Source organism: Ipomoea nil, unplaced genomic scaffold (genome assembly GCF_001879475.1).
Source record: "Ipomoea nil cultivar Tokyo-kokei standard unplaced genomic scaffold, Asagao_1.1 scaffold2036, whole genome shotgun sequence".
Classification (NCBI taxonomy): Eukaryota; Viridiplantae; Streptophyta; class Magnoliopsida; order Solanales; family Convolvulaceae; genus Ipomoea; species Ipomoea nil.
This window is the reverse complement of record NW_017618464.1, coordinates 6,563,011-6,583,851: the sequence shown is the minus strand read 5'-3', so window position 1 is coordinate 6,583,851 and position 20,841 is coordinate 6,563,011. Positions and strand designations below refer to the sequence as shown.

Here is a 20,841-nt window from a genome sequence, read left to right as displayed (position 1 = left end):
CCGCCGTCTGTGAGGGTTGTGATGGTTCTGCAGCTTGAGAGCTCAAGACTGCCTTTGTTTGTGAGCGTGTTGTCCTTCGTTGAGCAGTGTCCATTGCTTTTATTAAAAACGTTAGAAAGCAAGTAACTCATATACAACATATAATATAGATTGATGGAAGGAAAATATATTCCTTATTTCAGTAGAGGGGGGATGGGGAGTGCCGAATAAATCCAGCCATGCTCTACCGAAAAGAATATAATGTCCTTCAATAACAGTTACACATAATTGGTAATATAGTAACATAAAATTCATAATTTCACAAAGAAAATTCATAATACCAGAACAGAAAATTCATAACCTTAGAACAGAAAGTTCATAACTGCAATATAGATCAGAATCCATAATCTCATATGAGAAAATCCATAATTCCATATTGTCCATCAATAACAGTCACATATAATTGATAGTATAGTAACATACAATTCATAATATCTCACAAAGAAAATTCATAACCTCAGGACAGAAAATTCATAACTCCAAAACAGAAAGTTCATAACTGCAACATAGAAAATTCATAACTACAGAACATAAAATTGACAACTCACAATACAGAATTCATACTCTCATACGAGAAAATTCATAATCTCTAACAGAAAATACATAACCACATATAAGAAAGTTCATAACAGCAAAAATGTAATTTCATAGGCACAATAGAAAATTCATAATCTCACACAGAAAATACATATTTGCATGACATAAAATACATAAGTGAATGGACGTTATGGACATTCAAAGCTTGCATAGAAAGTGAATAAACAGCAGTAAAAACCATATACGAATCAATTCATAATGGTTAATCTACACGTATATAATGCTACAGATATACATTCATAAGCTCATAACATTACATTCAAAACCCCATTTCAAAATTTCGAAATATGTACACAGAATACAAATACCCTAAATCATAAACATGAAAATACCTGTAATACAAGTGAAGGAACGTTGAGAATGAGCAATGGAGAGGCTGTATCCTTTGATAGCTACGTGAGAACGTCAAATTTTGTTTTACAAATGCGAGAACGAGGAATCCGAGAGCAGAGGTGAATGGCTGTGGAGCAGAGTGTTTGAGAGTGATCGAAGGAAATGGCTGGGGAAGATGAAGCGATAGAAGAGAGCTCGAGAGTGGTGTTCCAGAGAGCAGAGCGATGGAGGTTGCTTGGAGAGGAAGTGAAATGGCGTAGTGGAGAAGCGGAAATGCTATGGCGCGTTTAATTTTAAAAAAAAAAAAAATGTGAGTGGTGGGAGTTAACGGTGCCACTTACGGGCACCGTTAGTCCCACTCACTCTAAACGGTGTCGTATGGAACCGTGTTCACCAACCATGGTGAACACGGTTCCATGGCATAACATCTCAAAATTTGGCCACCGGGCCGTTTCTTTTAATTGGGAAAACTAATTATGCACACCTGGTGGGACTTGAACCCACAATCGTTTGATTAGAAGTCAAACGCCTTATCCATTAGGCCACAGGTGCTGCACATTATTATTACTATTACACGCACTAATATCTAGCGTACTATCGGTGGCGACGGCGGCTCATAGACAGATAATTTTGTGGACCTGAATCCAAAAATTAACAATTTACATCCTGAATGTTTATCATTTTATATATTAAATGTTCACAATTTACATATTAAATGTTCACATTTACTTATTTAATATTCACAATTTGAATTGTGAACATTTAATATGTAAATTGTGACATTCAGTATAAATTATATATTTTAACTCAAGTCCACCTCGCAATGTAGATCTAAATCCATGGCATAACTATTGCCGCTCACACTCGACCAACCAGGGAAAAAAAATGAACAATGGACCTAAACAATATTTTTATATTATCTAAAGTTTTTTTAGAGTTACTTTTGAATTTAGTCTTCTGATTATTATTTATTTTTAGTTTTAGTCATTAACTTTATTTTTTAAAATAATTATAATTCTTTACAAGGTAGTATCAGTTTTATACTTTTTTCAATCATTTTTAAGTTTTTACACCGAAATTCAATCATGTGATCATTCATTTGGAATAACAGAGGTATCATCAAACTACATATAGTAGTTGATAGTCATCAACTTTTAAACTATCAAATTTAGTCTATTGTTCATTTCCAATTGTAATCCATTGTTGGCTTTTTCTTTTGTGAAGTGTTAACAGAAGAAAACCAACAACGAGGATCAGTATGCAAACGAGCAGCTCTAGCTAAAGCGTGAACGAACTTATTCACTGATCTAACCATCTAGGTATAAATTGAATAGACATTAATTACTTCAAAGTATCGTTTAAATTCTGGACATTCACTTATAATACGACCTGCGAAAGAAAGATCTGGCAATGAACCTTTTAGCAAGTTGCAAACCGTCTGACAATCAGAGTTAACCACAAAATTACGAAGACCTCTCTCCTTTGCCCACGACAAGGCTTCCTTGATAGTAATTCCCTCCGCTAAGTGTACATCATTCAAACATCGAATTGGGCCACTTTTAACTGCTACATACTCACCGTTATTATCCATAATAACCACATCAAAACTTGCCTGGCCTGAGTCTGGGAACACTGCTGCATCTACATAAACTTAGAACAAATCAACTGGAATGTTCAATGCTATTGACAAAGGAACACCATGCATACTGCCGCTAAAAGATGCCGTAAACTCCTCCTGCCAAACATTGAGAAAGGTTAACTCTGATTCCAGCAACAACATTATGTTATTCATTTTAAACTTTTCAGTTATGAAATTCTGGAAGTGTAGTTATGCAATTCTGGAAGTGTAGTTATGAAGTTATGGATGTGTAGTTATGCAATTATGAAATTATAGTTATGCAATTCTGGAAGTGTAGTTATACAATTCTGGATGTGTAGTTATGCAATTCTGAAACTGTAGTTATGCAATTCTGAAAGTATAGTTATGAAATTATGAATGTATAGTTATGAAATTCTGATTTTTTTTTTTTTAAGTTAGACACCAAAACGACGTCGTTTTTGCATGGTGCATACGGATGGACAGCATAACGCTCCCTAAAAGCATAGTGTCTCTTGCCGGGTGCTGGAAGGATCCGGTCCGGATCCGAATCCATAATCCATATCCGTATCTTCCAGCAAATTCCATTTTCGTTCTTAAAATACCGTACCGCACTCTCACTCTATACGTCTCTCTTTCTCTCTATCTAGTAATCCCCGCCGTGCTTCATCAAAACTGTAAAACTGCAAGGCACAGAAACAATGGCGGAACTCGAAACGGCCGCCGCCGTTAACGGAGGCTCGACGCCGAACATAGACGAGCAGCAAAACAAGCCTACAAACCCGCTCCTCGCTCTGCTCTCGGCCTTCCTTCAGCTTTTCAAACCGCCATCGCCCAAGCCCGCTGCTCCAGAGGAGGCTCAGCCGCTCAATCCGGAACCTCGAGTAGCCAAGGAAGAAGAGAAGCCGTCTGTGGTGAAGTTTCCTAGGCAGGAATTGCCCTCTTTGAAGCTCGAAGCACAAGGACCTGAGGCCGATACTAACCCCGTCGTCCTATGGCAGGTACTGTAAATCTGTAATCCGATTTTATTTTATAGAATTTTTTTTTGGTTCTCTCCTCATTCTCTACCTGCATCTGATTTATATAGTTTTTTTTGCTTGGAGAATGTTGTGGTAATTCTGAATTCGCGTTTTGTCTAATCCACTTGAGATTATAACACTGGGAAGCAGAACTAATGCTATAGAATACACGATTGTTGTTCAAATTTGCAGTAATGCTTGTTGGATTGAATGTGAACTTACAGTTATTGGAGAAATGTTGGAAACTTGGAATTCTGAATTGTGGTTTGAAATGATATTATTATTGTTTGTAAAATGGTAAAACCCTAGATATAATTTTTCTATGGTATCATGAATGGAAGATGCCTTTGCTGGAGTGCCCTGGCAGACTTGTAGGCAATACTTGGATTTAGCTGTTCTCTCCAATTCTAAAAGAAGGTTAATCCTTGCAATGAAACCATTTAAGTTGCAGCATAGTACTATCCTCCTTCCTGCATCACCTAAATGATCAAGCCATATTCGCAATTGGAAAAACACTGTTTTGTTTGAGAGGAGTTTGGACACATACCAATCAGAAGTTTCACCAATTCCCCCTGAACTTTTTGCTGGTTAGCTTGATTCTGATGAACAGTTTGTGATGAAGGTGCCCGCATGGGCTTTAGCTCAGGTTCAGTAGGCAGTATTTGAATTTGAGAAAAGAGAGACCAAGGTTCAAACCTTGACAGAAGCAGTGTGGGGATTATGCTACTGGTATTTGGCCATGCCTACTGTCCCAGTGAGTCACCGTGATTTACATCCTCCCAAATACGGGGATTCATCCTTTTGGGAGAAGTTTGTGATGAAGGTATTTTTTTCAACAACCATTTTGTTTTCTTTTACTAATTACATGTGTATGTTTCAGGTTTATGCCATTGGTGGGTACTTCATTTTGAGATGGGCATGGACTAGATGGAATGAACGCAGGGGAAAAAAGGCGCCATCCAATGAAGAAGAACCACCTCCACCCAATGATGAGTAGTCTTGTAGGTTGCCTTGCCCATTTCTTCATGGAACGGGTGAGACTTTATGATGTGCTAGGGTTGTTTGCCTATACGGTATAAATACTTAAATATTCAAAGAGTGGATCACAAAACATCATTTGTCTAGTTATTATTATTGTTATATATGTGTTAGATTCTCGAGTTCTCCTCCATTCTTATTTTTGCACACAAAAGGCAAAAAATTCCTTCACTCCTACGCCCTAGAGAAGGGTAAATTACACTAACGACTCATTATATGAGAAGCCCAGTGTCTAACGTTAACAAGAAGCTCACCACATACAATGTGACTTTCCTTGTTTACAATTTACTACTTTTTCTGTCTCATTTTATTTGTCGGTTCAGTTAATGAGACTTGACAAGTTATTTATAATTTAATTTTTGAAAAATAAGGGTCAAATTGATCACTGAACGTAACGCGAAAGTGCAATCAGGCTCCCTGAACCTAAAAAAAGTTCAATTACATTACATAACAGCGCAATCCCTCCAATTTCACCTATTAGTCAGTTCCAACCCTTCTGTTTGGTTGCCTACCTGACTGGACGATTACATAGCATTACTAATTTTATTTCTTTAATTTTTGTTGCTTTCCAACTTGTTTTTCCCCAAATTTTCTTCTTCCATTTCTCTTCTTTCTCCCAGATTACTTCTATCCAACAACCCCAACATTAATTAGAACATGAACATGATGGAACAACCTCTGCAACTCCCAGATTACTTTTATCCAACAACCCCAACATTTTATTCAAAAAAAAAAAAAAGAACCCCAACATTAATCCCTCTCACCTTCAAAACCCCTTCCCACTCTCTCTCCTACTTTTATTCAACAACCACAACATTAATCCCTCTCACCTCCAAAACCCCTTCCCACTCTCTCTCTTTCTCCAACCTCGACGATCAGAACTGGCTTCTAGCAATAACCTCGAAGATAAAATACAATCCCAGTGTCTCGCAAAACCCCAAACCCCTTCTTGCTCCCTCTGCCCGCTCCCCGGCGGCGCTCTCAAGCCTACCACCGACAAAAGATGAGCTCACCTTCTATGCGATCTCTTTATTCCCGAGGTGTTCTTCAACGACCCAGAAGGCCAGGAAGGGATCGGCTGCACCAAGTGCCCAACACAAGATCAGACTGCAACTGTTATCTCTGCAATTCAACAAATGGGTGCGCCATTGATTGCTCTGAGCACAAATGCCCCTTGGCCTTTCATGCCACCACCTGCCTCACCGCCAAGCTCAACCTAACTCTCTCCGCCAAAACCCCTAACAAGAAATTGATATACACACGACCCCATCTCCCTCACCGCCTTCGCCTCTCAAGTAACCCTAGCCAACGGTTGCTTCCCGAGTTTCCCCAGCGACCCGAATAACATCACAACAATCCACTCAAAGAAAATTGAAGAAGAAGAAGAAGAAATCGAAAAATCAAAGAGCAAGAAGAGAAAGAAGATAAATCGAAGAAAATTTGTTTCTTACACGCTGGAAACGCATCACAATAATCCACTCAATCTTCTCACTCACCTCCCAAGTTCTCGACGCCGATTCCGTCTCTAAACTCAATTCAGATATGAAGAGAAGACGCCGATTACCCATCAAGATCATCATGGACAGCATGGTTGTGCCTTGAGAAATTGAAGAGAAAGAATAGAAATCGAAGAAGAAAATTTGGAGAAAAACACGCTGGAAATGCCTGGAAGCAACAAAAATTAAAGAAAATAAAGAAATAAAAATAGTAATGCCATGTAATCATCTACGTCAGCTAGGCAACCGAAAAGAAGGGCTGGAACTGACTAATAGGTGAAATTGGAGGGATTTACGCTGTTAAGTGGTATAATTGAACGTTTTTTTAAGTCCAGTGGCCTAATTACTTTCGTGTTACGTTTAGTGGCCAATTTGGCCCTTATTCTAATTTTTAATAATATTAAGTTTAAAATTAATATATAAAATTTAGATATTTAGAAACTACATTAAAAGTACTATTAAACACAAAAAATTAAATTAAAAAATTATAAAAAAAAATGTTAATAGAAATAAGTAAAGAAGAACGAGTTAGTTTGACTAATGAATAATAAGTATGACAGATAAAATGGAACAGAAGGAGTATTAGGAACCAACTGAGCTACCAGGACCTCATGGATATAGATGACATCAGGTGAAAATTATTTTAAATACTAGAATTGCTTATTAGGAAATGGAGAACTTAAGGATAAAAAATGTTAGTATCTTTATCCTTATCTACAGAAATGTATGAAGAAAAATATGTAACCCAAACTATGTCGACAAGAAAAATGGTGTATTACTAATAGGAATGGCAGAGAACTAAAATGCCATTTTACCTCCTTCAGTCGTTAGCGTCTTGGGGGTGGTGAGGCTCCACAATGTCCAAAACTCAGAAGACCTAAATCGCTTCTGTATTTACAGTCCCTCGTTACTTGATAGTTGATACCATCCATCTCCTCTCAAAATCTCATCCTGCAGAAATGCTCATCTCAGCATAACATGGCTGAATGATAATGTCAATGAAACACTTATGGCTCCTGCGTCAATATCTGATTCTATTGCGATTCAAAATAACTATCGTATATAGAAAGCCGGTCAAATGCTTCAAAATTTGCTTTTAATCCAACGAATTGGCTCCCGAACCGGGTACAACCAGCATTAGGCCACCTACAGCCTCCTTCCCTTGTGCGCATAGGGCATAAAGATTCACATACTTGGGCGAATCGACTGTCGGGAGGGTCATCTGGCATGATGGTAACTGACCTGGAATGATCCGAGTTATCATCAAGCTGGAAAGAACCATCTTTTTCGTGTCTTGAAGATGTGTAAAGAGAGTTTTGAGGAATTTCTGTTGCGTTGCTCTCGATACCAACACTGCAGTCACCATCTGCTGAGATGTAAACTTTACAGCCTAGTGATTGCACTGCCCGCTTTATAGCTACACACTCCCTGTTGGCTCTCTTTGCCGAATCCCTAGCAGAGCTACTCACATGTTTCTCACTCTGCAACTCTACACTCAAAGATTTCATCTCCGCACTCATTTCTTTCATTCTAGCTTCTGCGGCTTCTTTTGCCTGTGGAACATCAGAACTTTCACACAATCACAAAATAGAAAAAGACAGACTTGACTACCGCCCGCTAGATCAGAACTTAAAAACTTTTGTAAGATAATCTGTATTTGTCATTCTCCAAATCCAATCATCTAAACAACTATACAAGAGTTTACCTTCTGCATCTCAGAGAATCTCTTAGTCAGGCTCCTACACTGTGCTTCGACCTCACCTACTTGAGCCTCTGATGGGCAGGCCCATCGAAGATGAAACTGAGGCCAAACTGTGGGAGCTAAAGCTGCAGCTGGCGGTAGTAGTGCCCCTCCATGTTTTAAAGGATCGTAGAAAATGTTGTAATGTACATGCAAACTTCCTTCTGAAGCCCGTAAATCAGCCAAATACATCCATAGGCATCCACAAGCATCAGAAATACTCGCCTGTTGCCTTTCCTTCTCACTGAATTGATAAAAAGAAGGAACCAGAAAACCGTAGTAAGGATTCTGCATTTCCTCTAGAAACTATATCAGGGAGTGGGTATCTATTATTCTATTTTGAGCATCACTATACTCTAGATGTTGAGTAGTGGTTAATTTAGCAGAAGACAAAGAAATACTACAAAAAAATAACTCAATCAGAAGAAAAATGACAAATGAACTTTTATTAGAAGGTAGTTTACAGCATAAAATTGAAACAATTCATCCTGCCTCCATTCTCAGAGCATAATGAAGGTTGGATATACTTCAAGCAAGAAATAATGGGCAGACTATCAGTCTATCAAGCATTTATTCCGAACTGTTCAATTATCCATTTACATTATCACCACCAAATCATATCTGAACATTAGGACATGAAAGCTGATGTGAGATTTTAGTTCACCAAACCAAGGAATCCACCCTATGGATTCATAATTGGAATTTACACCATTTAGTGTACAGTCAATTTATTCATATTCTTCAAGTTTTAATAATAATTATAATAAAATAAGTGCACAGGACTTGCTGTAGATCCATAGTCTAGTGAAGGTAGATGGAAGCAACTTTACCTATGCTTCAAAGAGATACTAACTATAAACACCCCAACCTTGCAATTCACATTCTTTTAGATATTGCAACAATAACTCTTACAGGTCATTACACTCGATACCCTTACTGTGTGTCTGAGCATCATCTTATAAAAAGAGAAATAATAAATGGGCAGAGCGGAATAGCCTACAAACCGAAAACCATTAACAAAGGAAAGGGTAGACCATCTCTGGATAATGCATGATCTTCAAAAAGATATTCATGTTGAAAAGAAACTGAAGTATATTATAAAATTGATAAGAGATTTACCTATTGCACAAGAAGTTTCCAAAGCGACAAGAAAGCATGCAATCCAAGACTTCTACCAAAAATGCCTGAATTGTTGAGAATATAACAGTCAGTAAGATAGCCATTTGTCAATGTAGAATAACTGTGTTTATTTAACTATGCATTTTATGAAAAGACACACCGAGGAGAACTCAAAGGCACAAGGATACATCCGCAAAAGCTGTGAAACACAATCAACCCACTGCAAACAAATTAAAAGGTGTATCAGGATGAAGATTCAAAAGAGGGAAAAAGTAAAAGGCAATCTGTGATGGATCACAGTAACACAAGCTCACACAACATACAATTGTATCTAACTTGTATATTTACCTGCCTACAATAATCCTGTTTTAATTTAGGTCAATTCTCATTTGCAGATCAAATTGTTACTAACTTACTATTAATTATGATCATGATGTTATTTTGAATATAAAAAAAAAATAGTTAATCTAAAAGTCACATTTTTTAAAAAGTCCATCTTTCTGTTAGTTAAATTTCAGGTAGGGTTTCAAATCCGATATACTAGAATTTTGTACTGTTAGAATGATGCACATCCAACCTGTTGTAGTTGATTGTATGCTGTGGGCCACAATGATCAGCATTAATAGTGATACATAGAATTAAGATGAATAAATGTGGATAGTGACAATGGTAGACAAGTGAAGATGTTAGATGAGTAATGATAACAATTGGGTTAGTAAGCGGAGGTGGGTGGATAATTGTTATAGGGTGGCATACATAGAAGTGGTGGGTGGAAGTATCCATTTACTGCAGAAAATTTGAAAAACATCTTTTTAGAGCGCCTATCTAGTAAAAAAAATTATCCAGAAAACCAAAATTGAAAATAAAGTTCTATTCAAAATGGTTGTGATTTCTAAATTCCTTCATTAAGTTGGAAAATGGTGTTCACCAATTTTCTGGAAAACTGACCGAACTGGCAGGCATTTGTACATTCATGTCAAAATGAAAATTCACTTGTATATTAAATGGCTCAACATTGCTGGAGTTAAGAGAAAATACATAATGACTAGTGGCAAAAGATGCACAAGGATGCACAGTTGCAAAAGAATATCTGGATGTATTAAGTTTAGACACTAGCACAAAGACGCACAGATGCTAAAACTTATTTTCCAATAACAGATAGTGTCACCACCATATAGCAAAAAGAAAGAAACATAGAAGAGTAAAAACATCAGCTAAAAGATGAGAATAATAGAAAAGATTTTCATAATTGTGAACTATGTATCAGTACACTTTAAGACACAATACCATGGCATCAAGATAAAATGGCTATTCAACATGTGTTGTAGACAAAAAGACATGCATACCTGTAAGAAAATGGGGGAACAATTGTTTTGCCCATGTGAAGAATTTTGAGTCTGAGATGCAGAAGAGCTCGACGTTTGGCGAAGGGGTGATATGCTCCCAACAGAAACCTGTCTAGTTAATTCAGAAGGCATGTTACCACTTCCAGATAAGGTTGGCAATCCGGAACGGTCTGAAAATGGATGACCAAATGCAAGCCAATCTTTCTCCACAAGTGCCTGTAACAGAATAATAGAATCAAATAGGGAAGCAATCCCATTAAAATAAAACATTTTAGTGGAGTGTCCAGTTCAAAGTCTCAGTTCTATGTTCATCAATTTTTGCACATATGCACTAGGTGCTTTTTAACATACATAAAGATAAAAATGTTATGTCAAAGCAACAAGCAGAAAGTTATTCATTTTCATGGTAGAAAGCATATCCCATATTCTTTAAAAGATATAAAGCACAATACTATGAAGGCAAAAGATAAGGAACAATACAAAAAGTATAAAAATGAAGAATTCCTGCCTGGTACCTGAAATCCTTTAATTGTCCGGTAATATGGATCAAGCAACAAGCTGGCAAGTGATACCAGTTGTGTTGTTCTGTCCCATCCATCACTGAAGAACACAGATTTGATGTTTTAGAATATAAAGTAACAGTTAAAGCTTAATTGACATTTTGACTTCTAGGATGAAGACTATACAGAGCATGGATATAAAAAAAAATATGGAGCAACTAAGAGCTCTGGCTATCTCATATCATCAATGTAACCAAAGAAATTATAGGCAGGCTGGAAACAGCATTTAAGTGGGTCCATATCTAACTATTCAAGTTATAGCGTTATAAGTAGAAGAACACTCATCAGTAGTAAACATCAAATTACTCTATATGGGTAGCAAACGCATAAGAACACTCATCAGTAGTAAACATCAAATTACTCTATATGGGTAGCAAACGCATAAGATATCTATCTATATTTTTCTCACTTCATTTTATTCTCTCTCTCTTTTGCAGTTGTTCTGCTGCGAATGGGGCAGTCCATATCTGTTTCATGCAGTATAGTGCTTCATGAACTTTTATGTGGACATATCTTCTTTTTATAGTTCAATTTTGTTCTACTGAGACATGATAGAGTTGGTGTTCACTAGATGGTAGAATTTCCAAGTATTCTATATTTTCCATCTGAATCAGATTAGTAATTTATGATTTATCATCCATGATATAAGAACAGATCATGAGTATTAATTGTGACAGAAATCTTAAAATGAAAATTGTTCAGAAAGATGAAAACCTAGTTAAACAAGCAGATTAAGATTCTAACTCCAACTGATAAGGAATTACCCTTTGTATTACAGACTAAAGATGGAAGTAAAAGAAGCCTGATGGTGGAAGAAGTGGAGAACAGCAGCATTGAAATACAGAAGTAGATGCAGGGAGAAGTTTACTTATATTTAGTACCTTATCCACTTTTTGGTTAAAAAAGAAGCAAACCACAACAGTTCAAGAAAATGCTTAACAATTTTATGGAATATCTTGCTGGCATGAATTTGGTTCAAAATTAATTTGGCCAACCACATGTATTCAAACTTCTTCCATTCTGCCATAATATAAAGTGAGCACTCAAGTGAAGCTCATTGGCACTCATCCCCCTTTTTTTTTTCTTTTAATTGCTACATTCAATCAATGTAGACAAGTAGGCTAAGAATGTTAAAAAAAAAAACTCTACTATGCAACAATGAACTCCACTTAGAACAAAAAAGATTCATGCAGTCAGGGCAGAAATTTGGAGAAAGCATTTCAACAAGGCAAATACAACCAACACTCTTGAGGTAACTAAATCACTTTATCCTAGCATCACTGCCATTAATGATACAACAGATTTGAAAGAGATTCAACCTGCAATGAACAAGCACTGAAGCTGATTCCAGTGCAACGCGTGCAGCAATCCAAGCGGAACCAGCTAGGACACTTTGGACATGTATTAACCAACCAGTATCTCCAAGAGTTGAAACTGAAGCAGACATACTGCTGAGATTACCACCTCCCCATGTCCATCCACCATGCCTCTGACAAGATATGATGACGATGTTAAAAAGAGAGCATTTATAAGTCTAGAAAAGGTCTTCAAAAAATCTCAGCTCTCAATTGCAACATTATAAAAAAATGGTCAAAGTGCATCCAGCCATGCTCCTCATAGAATGCAGAACCAAACCCTCTAATCAGACGGGTCATAGAGAATATTATAAACTGCTAGGGACAGCTTCACTCACATGAATACTCACAATTTTTAGGGAAAATGCAAAGCTTGCTCAACTAATCTTGTGTACTAACAAACTAGAGTTTAGCTTAACATTAGGAGTACTTACGTTAAAAATGGAAAATTTTCAGAAGGAATTGATTGCATACCAAAAATGATGACATTCCATCTGATGAGGTAGTCCCATGAGTATCCAAGTAGTCTCTTAGCCGGGCTAGACTCTCTCTCATTGCATGTATATTGTCTATCCCAAAGAAAACAATCTAAAGATGAAGAAAACACACATGAGTACATGTGACAGCCAGACAGGGTAGCTATATTGTGAGTAAAAAAGACAAAGTTGAAATTCACAGAAACATACCTCAGATTGAAAATAATTTGAAGATGACTCAGATCCACCTCCCATTGCCCCATTTGCAAGAGCATTTTTTCTTGGCCTTGCATCAGCAATGTATAGTTTCCTAGGAAGAAGAAGATTTCAATTAAACAAAAATATATTGAAAAGTATAAATCACAAAATGGCATTACTATTGGTCTGAAACTGTTTAAAAGTAAATATTTAAGAAAGGAAAAGGTTGTTTCAATGCATAGGGGAAGAGCTGATAACCACTTGGATTTGATGATGAAGAAATAACTCATCAAAGGAAATACTACGGTAAAAGGGCATCATAATGATTCAGTACAAGAAAGGATAAACAAAATGATTACCTCCGCTGCCCTCCAGCAAATTGAGTGCAGAGCGCAGCAACTAGCTTCTCATCAGTGTTACTGCAGAAAATGAGTACATTGATTGAATAGGTTTTTGTTTTTCTTTTGGGGTCAAAAAATGAGTATAAACTCTATATCTGGACAATGAAATCATACTGTACAGAGGTTTTGAGGATCCAGAATAAAGATATAAGTAACAACAACAACAATAATTAGCGAGTTAATTCCAGCAATGGTCCTCCGACTATGTTGATTTTCCACAATTGGTCCCCGACTTTTAATTTGGACAATTTAGACACTTGACTTTCAAATTCTTTCCAATGTTGGTCATTCCATCACAAGTTGGTTAAGTGGATGTCAAATGGAGGGGCAAAACAGTCCTTTAGCATGCTAAGTGTATAATTCTCCTCCGTATATGCCAAATAAATCAAAATCCCCAAACATCCCCACCTAGTATTCTCCGACAAACCACCTCCCCAATGCCGGCAACCACCATGTGGGCAGTTTCTCCGGCACCGAGCAGCAGTAGCACATTCTGGATGCTGCCGTTCACCTCCGGCGGCAGTGGCGAGAGCGGCCAAGCCCTCCCCACCGCAGCGGAGAGCACTTCCGGCTAAGCCCCATCAGAGGCCCAGATGTGGCCGTTCTCCAACAACAATTCAAACCAAACTCTCCAGTCCCACTTACAGTTCACGCCGCGCTTCAATCTCCCGGCGAACATCAATTTCCACGGCAGCAGAGGCCCTCTTCCGCTGTCGCACCATCTCGGCCTTAGAATGTCGGACGGCAACCTGGGCATGTTAGCAGCTTTCAAGAATGCTTACTCAAGAACACAAGACGAACAACAACAAATCCGAACCAAATTCGGGTGAACCAGCTTGCCGATAACCCGGATCTGGTTCTCGAATTCCCGGAACCGATGCAGGCCGCTCTCGCCGATGCGGCGGACGGCAAAGGCGGTGCCGTCGTCCAACACCGTCTTGTACATTATGCTGGAGCCGCTAGCACCCAGAATGTACGCCGACGCTTTGAGCAACGTCCCTAATTCCAGCGACGTTCTTAGCCAAAGTCTGGTCCAACGAGTCCAACTCAAACTGCAAGTACTCGGCGGACTTTCCGAGCCAGAACGGGTGGAACCCATAGTCGCCGTTGAGATATTCCGGCGTCTTGGTCGAAGAACGAAGCAAATACAGAATGGATTTAGGGATTTTGCTATTCTGATGTATGTTGCATATACAAGGAAGGGAGAAAGACACTAAACAATTGAAAGGACTACTTTACCCCTTAATTTAAGGTCCACTTAACCGTCATCTGACGGAAGGACCAACATTGGAAAGAATTCGAAAGTCAAGTGTCTAAATTGTCCAAATTAAAGTCGGGGACCAATTGTGGAAAATCAACATAGTCGGAGGACCATTGCTGGAATTAACTCATAATTAGCATAATAATAGTAAGTCACTCTTTGCAGCATGAACAAGGTTGCTTGGGTTACCTTCTGAGATTCATCATGAGGCCAACAAGTGGTTGAGATGAGCGTGCTAGAACAGCCCCAGTTCCTAACAATTAGCCAATTATATGAAGATACAACCAACAGCCGAAAGGGGTTGATGCAACGTCATTAAGAATGAAACCTGAGATTAATGCTTACCTGGATGACACCATGTAATTGCTGGAAGCCTACAACGTGCACGAAATGTACATGCCTGCTGAATCTCATCATCACTGAAATAAAAGCACAGTGCATGGTAATAAGGATAACAATAGAATAATTAATTGCCCCAAGAAAAAGACCATTATAAGATCAATCATCTCACCTGATAGACTTTGGAATAAGCAAGGCAAATGGATAGGTCGAACACATTGAATAATTAAAGTTCACGCTGCTTATTCTCCACAACTCATTAGACAATGTGAAAGATACATCTTCAATGGAACTAACTGAAGCATGATATGTTCCTAGTCCCAGGAGCCGGAAGTACTCATTCAATAATCGAACTTTTGGATCCATGTTACAGAACATTAAAGGGCCAGAAACAAAAGCAAAGAGATCCCAGAGTCTTGTTGGCCTTGTCCACTTCAATAATGCATTGTATACTGCACGTCTCTACAAATCACAATAGTGAAAACTCTATCATATAAAGTAGCCATGCAATATTATTGCAAAAGTTTGACTAAAGGTAGGTGTGAGTTTCCTTTTCATAAAGTTTGAGATTTCATTAGACATTACATTGCCTGATACCTTGTTCAAGAAGGTGAAAGGTCAGGTGGCTGGTGGTTTAAGGATCCTATAGAAAATGCTTCTTTTTTGTCTTTAAGTATTAACCAGGATACATTTTCTAACAATTTTGCTTGCCTCTTTTCTTAAAACATCTGCTTTACCTTGCATTCTGTCAATCACTTCTCTATCTATGTGTCAACAAAAAACTTTATCCAATTTCATACTTCCATCAATTTGCATAATTTCATTATATGCTGCTTTTTAAATATAGTATTCCATTATCCCCCAGCGCACACCAAAAAAAAAAAAAAAAAAAAAAAAAAAAAAAAAATAGATCTCTTTGTTTAAAGCAACTTAAGTGCAACACTATGTTACAAATTTTGAAACCAATACTCAACAAGCAGAAATTACCACTCTAAAAAATTGAATTGAAGCATAGCAACATTTACATAGTTTGAATACTCTCGCAATGATGAACGATGTACATGAACACCTAAAAATAAAAATCTAAACCACAAAGCTACAAAAACAAGTTTGAAAATGTTAAATAGTTTTATTTCTTTGAAGACACCAACTGCTCCACATGCAGGAAATGTCAGGATTGTTCACTTCCTCACCACAAAAGATATTGCACAATGTAATAACAAATTGCAGAGTACTAAAGTGCACAGACCTGCTTTGTTCGAGGCCTAAAACCAAATACAATTATTCTCATATCTTTGCCTGCCAAAATAAAAAATTAAAAGAGAGTAAAAACCAAAGTGAGCTGACCAATGTATACACTGTATAGTTTCATATGATAACACACTCAAATGATGTCAAGTTAAAAAGAAATTCCATGTAATGAAATACCTATGACCTGAAGCAGGCGCCGGGATGGATTCTTGTCTGACTGACGAGCAGCAGAGGGAAGCTTCATAACCTGGTCTCCAGTAGAGGAAACCAAATATAAACACTGTTAGAGATGTAAACTAACCAAGTTGACCCAACTTTCAAATGTTTAGATTTGGCTTGACATACACAAACATTGTTATGTTCGGCTTGTGTAGTTTTCAAAGCTAAAATGTTATAGCAACTGCACTGTGAACGAAAGACGAAAGTACAGGAAGACACAGTCATTTACTGCACAGTAACAAGTTCAATTTCATTTAGTTTGCTGCATAAGCTTTATGATGACCAGGTGAAAAATGTGGCTGCACAAGACAAGGGAATTATGGAATTTCCCAACACACAATGAACTTCATCAATAGCTACCCTTTATTTTCTTGTCAAAAAGAAATTAAGATTTTCTATACAGTAACATAATTGAAAAAGGAGGTGGGGGATAGAAAAACAAAAGAGCAGTAATTTTATTTAAGTAGAAATTCTAGAAAAATAGTATATTCATAACTCCTGAAATATTCAAACACAATAAATTATATATATATATATATATATATATATATATATATATATATATATATATATATATTGTGTGTGTGTGCATGCACATGAGCTTTTTTTTTAAAGGTAAATAAAAGTTGCTATATTTTTTCATGTTCCATTTTGTGCATCTCTTTAGTAGCTTAATCTTACTAATATTTCTGTTTCATCATGCATGCCTATCTTCTCTTTAATGCACTGAATTTTTAAGCACTTCATTACAGATGCATACTAAAAATCTTTCTTTGTCGAGTTCAGAAGGTTGATGGTCTAATTGTAAAGGTCTTAAAATATAAAGAACACCTTTAGCTGCATTTCTCAATCCAAAGCAAAAACATAAAGAATGAGAAAATGTACTTACCATTTTGTTAAACTTCTCAATAGTTGCCAGTGCTATAGTGCCCAGTGCAATGATGTCCCTTGATCCTTCACTCTAGGCAGTAGAAAAATGCAAAATGTGAAACTAAATAGAGACTGCCATAAGTGACAAAAGAATCACATCCAAAGTGCTAAAATAAACAAGCAAATCATAAATTTGACTAGCAATCAACCATGCCTACAAAGCCTATAAAATAATTACATAAGACTTGAATGGAACCCTAACAATTCACTGTCTTAACTCTTAATTAAGTTTTCTAATGCAACATGGGAGGCCTAGAAAAATAACATGCATCAAAAGTGAAGAATATGGCATGCTGGCATTTATTTTAAGGTGGGAAAGATAGAAAGATAGTAAAAGGCGGGTGAAGTACTTACCAAAAATAGAAGTCGAAAATTTGTAACAAATAAGGTTCCAGCTTCATCGGTGTTAACAAGAACAATGCCATTTCCCTGGAAGCAAGTACTTAAAATTTTCATAAGCCCTGACATCACAAACTACTATTGCACAATTAATGAGGAAGAAAAATAATTACTCCTACTTTCCCTAAAAATAATTTGCCACTTCACTACATTTGGCCAATTTGATCAATCAAATTTTGAATTAAGTTTCAACAATGATATATGTGAGTAATATGAAGTGTTGTTAGGGATGTGAAAGGGTGTTTGGGCATACAAAGGTTGATTAGTCCAATAGTCCTACTTGTATAAATACCCATGTCTCTCCCAAAGTGAAAAGGAATGAAATAAGCTCTCTTCTTCCTATCTCTCTAATTCTTCATTGGGCCTATTTCCTTTCTTTTCACTACATATCTACATATATTTACAAAAAATTAATTAAATTTAATCTTTAATGCAAAAGTAACAGAGTATATGTGAAGGGTCATGTAAAATGATGGTGGTAACAGTTTAGTGATTAGGATAGATAGGTGGTGAAAGTGCCATGAGTCGGTCAGGTATATTTTTTCATTGGGAAAATTGATGGACAATGATTTTCATTTACTAATGGAAAAAATAGGAGAATAGTCACTCTTCCCAGCAAAAACTATCATCCTTTTCTATTGCAATATGTCCAACAAAAGCTGTCATTTACAATAAATTCAATAACACATACAGTTTTATCACCTAAATGTCATTTTTAAATTGGATGAAAAAAAAAAAAAAAAGTTGCACTTATACATTTAATATATAGACAAACTTGGAATTATACACAATTAATTTTTTTTTTTAGAATGTGTTAAATACATTATCCTAAATCCACGAGTTTTTTTCCCTACCAATATTTTTAGACGAAGGGAGTATCTTTTTAGTATTTTCCAAATACTTTTGTTATATTGGAAATAGTATTTTCCATTCTCTACTTTATAATTTAGAAAATAGTTCATTTTGAATTTTTGGGGAAAAAAAATATAAGAAGGATAATTTTCCCTTTATTGACCAGGCCCCAAGTATTTTGTTCACAAAGTATTCTATTGAAAATAAACTTTTTAAAAAAAATTGGAAAATGGTTTTTCTAACCTAATAGAGAAGTTTGGGGGGGGGAGGGGGGGGGGGGGGGTGGAAAGAGGTCAAATAAGCCCTCGAACTATTTGGGAAAGTTCATTTGCACTCCCTAAAAAATATGTCATCCTAAATTTCTTTGGTAAATGGAAAAACATTTTTCCATCTGTTTTTCAAATGCAAAAACACATACGAACATTCTTACTTTCACTCATGGCTACCACCACTGTCTACTTCTACCCTGTAATGCATCAATATTATTCCACTGCAACTGACACACTTTCTCTTACTACCATCATCATTACTGTGAACCGTCAAACACCTTCATCCACCACCATTGCTCATATTCAGCCTAGAGTAAGTGTTGACTATCTATCACTGTGACCAATCACAGAAGGAACCAAGCAGTGCATTGTTCTCAAAATTCAAAAACATCAAATTTGAAACCCAACCAAAAATGAATATAACCTAGAATACAAGTTTTATGTTTAATCAATTTTCATAGCAACTTAGTTTACCCAAAATTTCCTATACTTGAGATAATTTACTATTGTCATATCTTCAGTCAAGCTATTTATCTAAGCAGAACAATGGAACACCAGACCATTTTTATCCCATTTTCCAGACTAAGTTCCATTTGAAAAATAAAAAATAAAAAATGACAAGAACAAACCTCTACAATGACCTGCTCAGCTGGAAGCAAGAACTTCTTAATTCCCTGCGACACCGACCTCGAAAATGGCTGCCAATCACAAGCGATAAAAAAAAATTTTTAAAAAAAAGTATTCAGAGTATGGAAAAAGAAAAACAATTTCACTCCACGCATCTATGAGACAAATACAATTGAAGAGAACTGTAGAATAGAAACCCTACGGAACGGAAATGAAAAACGAAAATTAATTACTTCAATTTTGGTCCATTCAAGGGCGTCCCAGCTTCCGGCGCCTTCAATCCTCTCGGACTCGGCGAATCGAGTCCCAGGGTCATGGAACGAGGCGGATCGCGCCGACCGACTCCTGTACATGGTCCGGCGGCGACACGGCGGCGTTAGGTTCTGGTAGCTTCTTTTGTTCTTTACTTTCGCGAATCTGTTTCCTTGATTTCACGGAAATTGAAGAAGTACGGCTCGTAATGAGTTTCACCGTACCCTGTTCCCTCTTCTTTCCGGAAGAGAGAGGTGTGGAGGAGAGAGAAATATTTTGTTCGTTTAATTAACACTCCGTAATTGTTAAAATTTGGCACGTGTCTAGCGCGGGTTCCATCTTGCGGGGCGGTTAAGTGCAAATTACCGTCAGACTTCACGGTAGCGTTACTGTCAAGTAAAAAACATTACATCAGACAGAACGCACAATTTAAAAGAATATAATTTAATACATTAATTATGTTTTCCTGTTTCTATTAGATTATATTATAATAAATGCATTTTTTAGGGGTAAAGAGTATGTATGCTTCTAATACTTTCTTCACTCTTCTTATAAAAGATGAAATTACCAATCTTAGACGCTTCCACATTTCCAATTGCGAAGATGCAAATCATGATAACTCAACTGATTTTAGACTTTTGATTACTATACATAAGGAGCTCCTTCATTTTGAGAGGTTGCTCTCACACTGTTACTCGTGAGATCCGATCATTGGTCTCTTGTGACAAATTTCACCTCTTAAAAGTGAGTCATACTGTCATATTATTAAATTTATAAATTTTTTAGATTCCTACCATTTCAAATTATTCTAAAAAGTTATACCATTTTCAGTATTTCTCATCGCATTAACAAAAACTACACACTAAGTTCTATTTTATCTGTTTATTTACTATTCATTGATCAAACCAACATTATCTTCTTGATGAGACCATGGGCCTTGTTTTATTGGGAAAATCAATGGTGAAGTCTTAACCCAAAAAGAGTAAAGGAGGCATTGGGGTTGGAAGGTGAGAGAGCAAAAAGAATTAAAGAAGTATAACCAACATGGTTCAAACCCACACCATTATGCACTAGAGTTAATACATCCAATGGTCCTTCGAGTATTAGGGTTTACTAGCTATGATCAT

At 36.8% G+C, this 20,841-nt stretch overlaps 2 protein-coding genes and 1 non-coding gene across 4 annotated transcripts; 1 reads left to right on the top strand and 2 right to left on the bottom strand.

The window, feature by feature from the left end:
- Positions 1 to 1,448: 1,448 nt before the first annotated feature.
- Positions 1,449 to 1,521, bottom strand: TRNAR-UCU. Its single transcript has one exon. It is a non-coding gene; the product is annotated as a tRNA-Arg (tRNA).
- Positions 1,522 to 3,175: 1,654 nt separating this feature from the next.
- Positions 3,176 to 4,745, top strand: LOC109148111. Its single transcript, XM_019295890.1, has 2 exons — positions 3,176 to 3,567; positions 4,466 to 4,745. The coding sequence occupies exons 1-2, from the start codon at positions 3,268 to 3,270 to the stop codon at positions 4,580 to 4,582; spliced, it is 417 nt and encodes a 138-aa protein (XP_019151435.1). The 5' UTR covers positions 3,176 to 3,267; the 3' UTR covers positions 4,583 to 4,745.
- A 1,973-nt stretch (positions 4,746 to 6,718) lies between these two features.
- On the bottom strand, positions 6,719 to 19,975 carry LOC109148110 (phosphatidylinositol-3-phosphatase myotubularin-1-like). 2 transcript variants are annotated; one of them, XM_019295888.1, is made up of 19 exons: positions 19,696 to 19,975; positions 19,465 to 19,533; positions 17,670 to 17,744; positions 17,275 to 17,346; positions 16,344 to 16,413; positions 16,165 to 16,214; positions 15,088 to 15,377; positions 14,922 to 14,995; positions 14,766 to 14,829; positions 13,274 to 13,333; positions 12,927 to 13,026; positions 12,715 to 12,828; positions 12,205 to 12,374; positions 10,841 to 10,925; positions 10,326 to 10,541; positions 9,140 to 9,199; positions 8,980 to 9,044; positions 7,825 to 8,104; positions 6,719 to 7,672 (listed from the first exon to the last, which is right to left on the bottom strand). In XM_019295888.1, the coding sequence occupies exons 1-19, from the start codon at positions 19,813 to 19,815 to the stop codon at positions 7,154 to 7,156; spliced, it is 2,553 nt and encodes an 850-aa protein (XP_019151433.1). In that variant the 5' UTR covers positions 19,816 to 19,975; the 3' UTR covers positions 6,719 to 7,153. The 2 variants fall into 2 exon arrangements, with proteins under 2 accessions (XP_019151433.1, XP_019151434.1); XM_019295889.1 differs by lacking the exons at positions 17,670 to 17,744; positions 19,465 to 19,533; positions 19,696 to 19,975 and having other exon boundaries at positions 16,351 to 16,413; positions 17,275 to 17,289.
- Positions 19,976 to 20,841: the final 866 nt, after the last annotated feature.